This window comes from Vanessa atalanta, chromosome 1, assembly GCF_905147765.1.
Source record: "Vanessa atalanta chromosome 1, ilVanAtal1.2, whole genome shotgun sequence".
NCBI lineage: Eukaryota > Metazoa > Arthropoda > Insecta > Lepidoptera > Nymphalidae > Vanessa > Vanessa atalanta.
The window spans coordinates 12,710,256-12,717,121 of record NC_061871.1 but is presented as its reverse complement, the minus strand read 5'-3'; the positions used below and the strand labels follow the sequence as shown (position 1 = coordinate 12,717,121).

The window sequence follows — 6,866 nt, the reverse complement described above, 5'->3', positions numbered from 1 at the left end:
CATAAAAAAAGTTAAAAATTTAAATAAAAACATCATGAGTGCTCCATTTTATAGTTACGACCCTTGTGTGTGTACTGGCATGCCATGTGGAGCATGCTACCCTTACTCGACTAAACCTTGCGTTGCGTCATGTAACGACATAAGGCCGTGCTCTGTTTGTCCTGGTGGTGGATGTTCTCCTTGCCCAGCACCAGTGCGCCCATGTCCTGCACCATGCTTGCCCCCACCTGTCCTACCTTGTTTGCCTCCATGCCCCCCATGTGATAAGGTTTGTTAACAAAATATACTTTTCTTTCATTATATTAGCTACACGTCCCAACTTTGCACGAGTTTCTTGTCGGTTCTTCTCGGTAGAATCTACATTCCGAACCGGTGGTAACTTTACTTAATATATATATATATATATATATATATATATATATATATATATATATATATATATATATGTAGTATTACAAAGCACACTAAGGTGTTAAAACTTTATTGGTATTTAACAAAGTATTTCATTCAAAGGATGTGTTCATGTTTTTTTAGACGGTTATAATTGTGATATTAAATATAAAATTATGAATATTTCAGCCTGGCAACCCCGTTCCATTACCTACAAGACTCTGCGATTCGGTTGCTATTCCTTGCTGTAGACCGAACCGTTGCAAGCCTTGTCCCTGTTACTGCTGCACGGAACCAGCAGTTTGTTCGCCAAAGCGGTGTAGTTATCCTGGAGTTCCCGTTTGTGGAGGGTGCTGCGGCCCATGCATGCCCGTTTGGTGATGAGAGATGGTCTTAAAGAGAAAAATTAAGGAATAATATTTATTTAGTGTCTGTCAAATTGTAAAGTTATGAGTGTATAAATATAAACTAATGTGAACGATATTAAAGTTTTAAGTCCGTAAAAAATATTTATTTTATTAATAATATTATAAAGTAAATACATTTTAACTATCAGAATCTCTGAAACTATCTAATACTTTTTTTTCTACTTAGTTGTAAAGGAAGAATATGACCGGCCATTTATAATTTTCGTATAAGGGTTCTGTATTGTGTGTGTTCACATAATCACAATTTTTACCTGAACATACATTTTTACTAGATTAAAGGGCAAAGATAGAATATTTTATTAGTAAAAAAGATATTACCTAATTTCTTATTCAAAATTAGAACGCATTTTTTTTCATACAAAATGCAATGTGCATTGAAGCTACAATAATTTTGATGTAGGTAATAGGACGTGAAATTGATTCTATACTAAGCAAGCACCACTGAATTTTCATGTGCTTAATTTGTGTTTATAATTCATCTCGTGCTCGGCGGTGAAGGAAAACATCGTGAGGAAACCTGCATGTGTCTAATTTAAACGAAATTCTGCTACATGTGTATTCCACCAACCCGCATTGGAGCAGCGTGATGGAATATGCTCCAAACCTTCTTCTCAAAGGGAGAGGAGGCCTTTAGCCCAGCAGTTTTCAGTTTGGGAAATTTACAGGCCGCTAATGCTAAAAAAAATAAAAATATTTTTTACTTTATAGTAATTTCTCAACAAACGTGCTGTCCGTACCGTTGTTATTAATATATTACAATTTAATTTTTTTATTGTTAATTGAAATATGCCTGTATCCCTAAGTATAGTATGTAGTATCCTGTATCTCTAAGTATAGTAAGGAGGCGCGTGGCTTTGGACCCCTTAAAAAATATAACATAGATGAATAGGTTAGGTTCTATTTTTTTATCTCGCTGGAAAAACTAGTTACGCATTTCCAATTTGGAGCACTTTCGAGGTGGAGCCGTGATTCGACAAATTTACCTTTACATTTTTTATTTTAAGACATAAACGTATATATGTATAAACTTATAACTAAAAAATCGTAATAAAATAAATTATATTCATAATTTAAATTTTTTATAAATGAAATTTATTGCAAAGCCGGGGCGAATCGCTATTACATTATAAAATATCGTATTTAGTAGGTACTAGTTTTTTAACATGAATACTTATAGAAATTCTTCTGTGAGTATAAATAAGCATTTAATAATAGATCAGTTTTCTCGATAATTTATATTTATAATCATTTCACATTTATAATTTTAATAGGATTAATAGATTATTTTAATACCCTTGATAAGGTGATTTATCGAGGTCACCCGCTGTTTTTAGTGTTCAATTGAAAGTACTTATTCAAGAAATTTTGTCTTATTGGATGACGTTCTCTTAATAGGGAGACAAGGTTAAATAAGTTCGCCGTAGAAACAAAACAAGAATATGAAATTTACGCTTTTCACGACAATAGCCTAAATTTACAACGGTCCACCCGTTAAACGGTTTAAATTTAGGCTATTGTCTGCTACGAAACGTATCTTCTCCTTGATCCGTAATATGATAAATAGTTTAAAACAAGTTTTTCCTAGTGGTAGTGCCACACTGCATACTTTCGGGTTGCAGCAGAATGGGCCAGCACGCCCGGGGAAGTACTACTCTCTCACTTAAAATCGGCGTGAAGTGGTAGCTATGCTACTACGTATGTGTATGTGAGAGTCCCGGAGGCCCGATCCCCGTCCTCCCCAAAACATAATGGTTGTGCAGAATTTGGTTTTATTACCCCAGGAGGGTACCATCAGCGACTGCGGTGGAGAATCACTCTCTGGGCATCCATGCTCAGGACGTACACAACCTGAGCAGGGATGCCCAGGCTGTCCTCCGAATTCTTGGGGTGCAATTTTACGCTCGTGGTGAGCGTAAAATGTTCGGGGCAAGTGGAGCAGGCATCATAAGGCAACCCCTACCACCCTCACCGTGGACTTCTGCAACATAAGATTCGGAATACTTGACGTCGATGTTTCGAGCCTCGTTCAGTTCCGCGGTCAATTGGAAGGCAAAGCCAAATTGGCATCAAAAAAGCTCGGTGCGCTCAGCAAGGCAAGACAGTATTTCACGTCGGCCCATCGTCTAAGACTATATATACAAGGCGCAAATTCGGCCTCACATGGAATACTGCTCTCACCTCTGGGCGGGTGCTCCCCAGTACCAGCTCCTTCCATTTGACCGTATCCAACGTAGAGCAGCTCGAATTATCGACGATCAAGCCCTTTCCAATCTGCTTGATCCTTTGGCTCTGCGTAGAGATTTAGGATCGCTCTGCATCTTCTACAGGATTTATCACGGGGAATGTTCCGAGGAATTGTTCGGATTAATCCCGGCTGCTGAATTTCACCTTCGGACATCTCGTCAAAATTCCAAATATCACCCGCACCATCTAGATGTCCGAAAATCCACAACAGCGCGATTTTTAAGACATTTTCTGCCTCGCACAACTACTCTGTGGAACCAGCTTTCGCCGGCGGTTTTTCCGAACCGATACGACTTTGGAACCTTCTGAAAGGCCGGCAACGCACCTGCAAGCTCCCCGGTGTTGCAGATGTCGGGCGGTGGTAGTCACTTTCCATCAGATGACCCTCCTGCTCGTTTGCCATCTCTGACATAAAAAAAAACAAAGTCGCGTTCTGTTCCTTCCTCTGTTTACTTCTTCTAAACCGCTCAACGGATTTTGATACTTTTTAAACTAATAGAAAGAACAATAAGCGAGGAAGGTTTTCATACACAATTTGTAAATATTTGTACTAAATGCGTGAACTGTGAAGGTATTTTATCGTATAAACTGTTTTCCTGAGATTTCATGGCTTTCAAAACATGTTATATATAATTACATTATGATTAAAAGGGCCAGAGGAAAAAATATTTTGGAGGATTTCATTTTAGTTTCCTTCATTTCGTAACTCATGTCTATCTCATCATACTGAATTGAGAAATGATTTCTTCCGAACATTGGTCCATTGCACACTAATGGTGGACAAAAGACATGCGGCGGTATTATACGCCATGTTTTGTGCAGACTACCGAGGCCCTGTCCAAGATACGCGCACCCGGGCCTAGCCAGCTAAAGCAGGTCGTTCCAACCGCACAATTGATACCGAGTGGTGGCGCATCGGTTCAACCGCATCGGTAACGAAACTGACCACCGTTCTCTGCCATAGTGCAACTGTGGAAGTCGACGGGAATGTGAATGGTCGCCAGCACAAAAGAGCTGATTGGCTACATATGCAGTGCTCTCAAATCATGGCCATGTCTTCCAAGACAGAAGCGTCTAGTAGGCTTTATTGAGTATGACAATTTCAAGCAAGCGAATTAGCAAGCGAATATTTGATATTTTAAAACTTAATGTAGTAATCAAAATTAAAGGTACAATCTAAATTATGATGAAAATGACGGGGGTTTTCCTATTTCGATAATTTGAATATGATTTAAATCAATATCTTTTTATTTATTTAATTACAATTATCAATATATTAGTATTTATCGTTTTTATAGTGATCTATCTTATTATCTATATTATATTTTATTTAAAAAATTTAGATATTATAAAAGGACCGGCTAGTAAATTAACAATTTAGTACAGTCATATTCCTTTAGTAGAATGGCCAAAATTATCTGCCTTTTGGCACTTAGTCTAAGTGTCGCTCTTGGTAAGTCGAAACGATAACTTTTCCCTATTTAAAAATACTTAATAAATGAATGATAATATTATATAAACATTTTAATTATGTACATCAATTACTTTAACTTAATAAATGAATAATAAGATTAGAGCGAAGAATTTGTCTAGCTTTTTTAATAACAAAATCTTAATAGTTACGGCACTTTTTCAGGTTCACCAATCGAATCAAGGATAGTTGGCGGTTCAACGGTTGATATTAGCCGCTATCCGTATTTGGTAGCAGTCTTATATAGTCAAGATAGCTCAGTTTTCCGTCATATTTGCGGTGGATCAATAATCAACAATAGATCAGTTCTTACGGCTGCCCATTGCTTAGTGTAAGTAAATACCCATAATTACCACTAAATTGTTCTCAAAAAATACTGTTTTCGAAAATTGCGCTTTAAAATATTGCGCCATCAACCTTGGGAACTGAGATGTGATGTGTTTTGGGCCTGTGATTACATTGATTTGCCCATTTTTCAAACCGAAACATAACAATCCTAAGTATTGCTACTAGGCGAAAGAAAATATGATGAGTGCGTGGTACCTATCCAGGCAGGCTTGCACCTACCAAGTAAATCTAATCCAGAACGACAATAGGCTTCACATGACACTAAGCTGTCAGTGTATCCTAGGATAAAACAACACGCCAGCTAGTGTGATTCATTAGCATTAGACTCAAAGAGATAATAAATATATTGATATTTGACAATCCACTAGCTTTAACAGTTACTGAGTTCATTTGAAGGTAAGGCTTTGTGTAAGACCGTCCGAGTAAGAAATTTATCATTTATGGTATTCATCAGATATTCAACCGTCGAATACCCAGTATTGTTGTGTTTTGGTTCCGGAAAGGTAACTAAACTAGTGTTACAACAGGTAAAAAGGAAATAACATCTTATTTTAAAGGTTGGTGGTGTTTTGGCATTAGCATCAGGTGGACAGTTTGCTCGGCCACCCACGTTACTTAATTTAAACACAATTGTGCGATTAAACCTAACTGTAGCACGGATCACCGTTTTAGAGGTTCACCGTCGAATTATCGCCTTCGGGCTGGATCCAGTTTTGGAAACAGTGGCGGTAGGACTTACAATGTGATGAGTATGAATAATCATTTTAATTACGAAATAATGACAGCAAACAATGATATCGGCATGATAAGAATAACAAGTACATTTCTCTTTGGCGGTAATGTGCAAGTGGGACGTATCGGTGGATATCATATCGGCGATAATCAAGTTGTCTGGGCTGCAGGATGGGGATATACTTCCGTGAGTATTTCTCGATTTAAACAATTAAGCGGTTTTACTTCTGTATTGTCAATCCAATCTAAATGTTTATTTCATATGTCGAAATATTAGACTACTAAATAACAAGCATAAGTATATTTATTCAGAGGATTTATTATTGCGATGAAGTAAATTGGCTTCAGGAAATTCGTTGATGAATTTCTTCTTCTTAAGTGGAGAGGATTTTGGCAGTGAGACATATACGGGTTATTACTTTTCGATAGGATAATAATAACTATCAACGAAAAGTGTGGCAGTAATTGGTCCTAATTATTGGTTTGCGACCCAAGTTTCCTACTAAAAAATGAAATTTAAAAACATTGAGATGATTTATGTCAGAAACAAATTATTTTTATTTCCACTATTAATGGGACATTTATTTATATTACCAATAGCTTAAAATATCTAATAACTTATTTTAATTACTGTAGAATAATAAGAACAACTTCGTAACTCACATCAGAATACATTCGCGAAATATCAGAGAGTACGACATTGAGTAGAATAGTTGGGCCAATGAAAGTGTGCATCAAAATAGTATATCACCTTAAGTCGATTTTCAATATTTAACGATTGAGTTACGAAATTAGTTATTTTATAGAATATCTTTACTAGGCGATTATCCTAAAAGATTTCATTCAAAGTTTATGTATTTTTTTATTTTTTTTTAGTTCAATGGGCAACCATCAGAGGAACTCCGTCACGTTCAGATTTGGACAGTTAACCAAAATATTTGCCAACAAAACTATATGAATATACCAATTCCAGACAGTGTTTTATGTGCCGGACCAAGGGTGGCAAATAATGGTATCTGCAGTGGAGATTCTGGCGGGCCCCTTGCTCACAATAATGTGATCGTAGGCGTCGTGTCGCGTGGCGCAAATTGTGGACTACCACAATTTCCTGGAATATTCACACGAGTTTCAAAATATACGGACTGGATTCAAACTAATGCTTAAGATTTTTAAATCTTTCATTTATAATATAAATGTCATCAAAGAAATACAATTTGTAATATATTTAATGAAAATATGACTCTAAAAATATA

At 36.6% G+C, this 6,866-nt stretch overlaps 2 protein-coding genes across 2 annotated transcripts; both read left to right on the top strand.

Moving 5' to 3' along the window:
* LOC125066263 (male-specific sperm protein Mst84Db-like) lies at positions 1-884 on the top strand. The gene is made up of 2 exons (XM_047674279.1): positions 1-268; positions 580-884. Exons 1-2 carry the CDS (start codon positions 35-37, stop codon positions 769-771), a joined length of 426 nt encoding a protein of 141 aa, XP_047530235.1. The 5' UTR covers positions 1-34; the 3' UTR covers positions 772-884.
* Positions 885-4,415: 3,531 nt separating this feature from the next.
* LOC125068755 (trypsin, alkaline B-like) lies at positions 4,416-6,866 on the top strand. The gene is made up of 4 exons (XM_047678094.1): positions 4,416-4,515; positions 4,699-4,864; positions 5,554-5,800; positions 6,490-6,866. Exons 1-4 carry the CDS (start codon positions 4,467-4,469, stop codon positions 6,775-6,777), a joined length of 750 nt encoding a protein of 249 aa, XP_047534050.1. The 5' UTR covers positions 4,416-4,466; the 3' UTR covers positions 6,778-6,866.

Bases quoted from the DNA above. Each gene is read 5' to 3' on its own strand.
- LOC125066263 (XM_047674279.1), top strand. From the start codon at position 35: ATGAGTGCTCCATTTTATAGTTACGACCCTTGTGTGTGTACTGGCATG. The intron at 269-579 runs GTTTGTTAACAA...TGAATATTTCAG, and splicing joins CATGCCCCCCATGTGATAAG to CCTGGCAACCCCGTTCCATT.
- LOC125068755 (XM_047678094.1), top strand. From the start codon at position 4,467: ATGGCCAAAATTATCTGCCTTTTGGCACTTAGTCTAAGTGTCGCTCTT. The intron at 4,865-5,553 runs GTAAGTAAATAC...TCACCGTTTTAG, and splicing joins ACGGCTGCCCATTGCTTAGT to AGGTTCACCGTCGAATTATC. The intron at 5,801-6,489 runs GTGAGTATTTCT...ATTTTTTTTTAG, and splicing joins CAGGATGGGGATATACTTCC to TTCAATGGGCAACCATCAGA.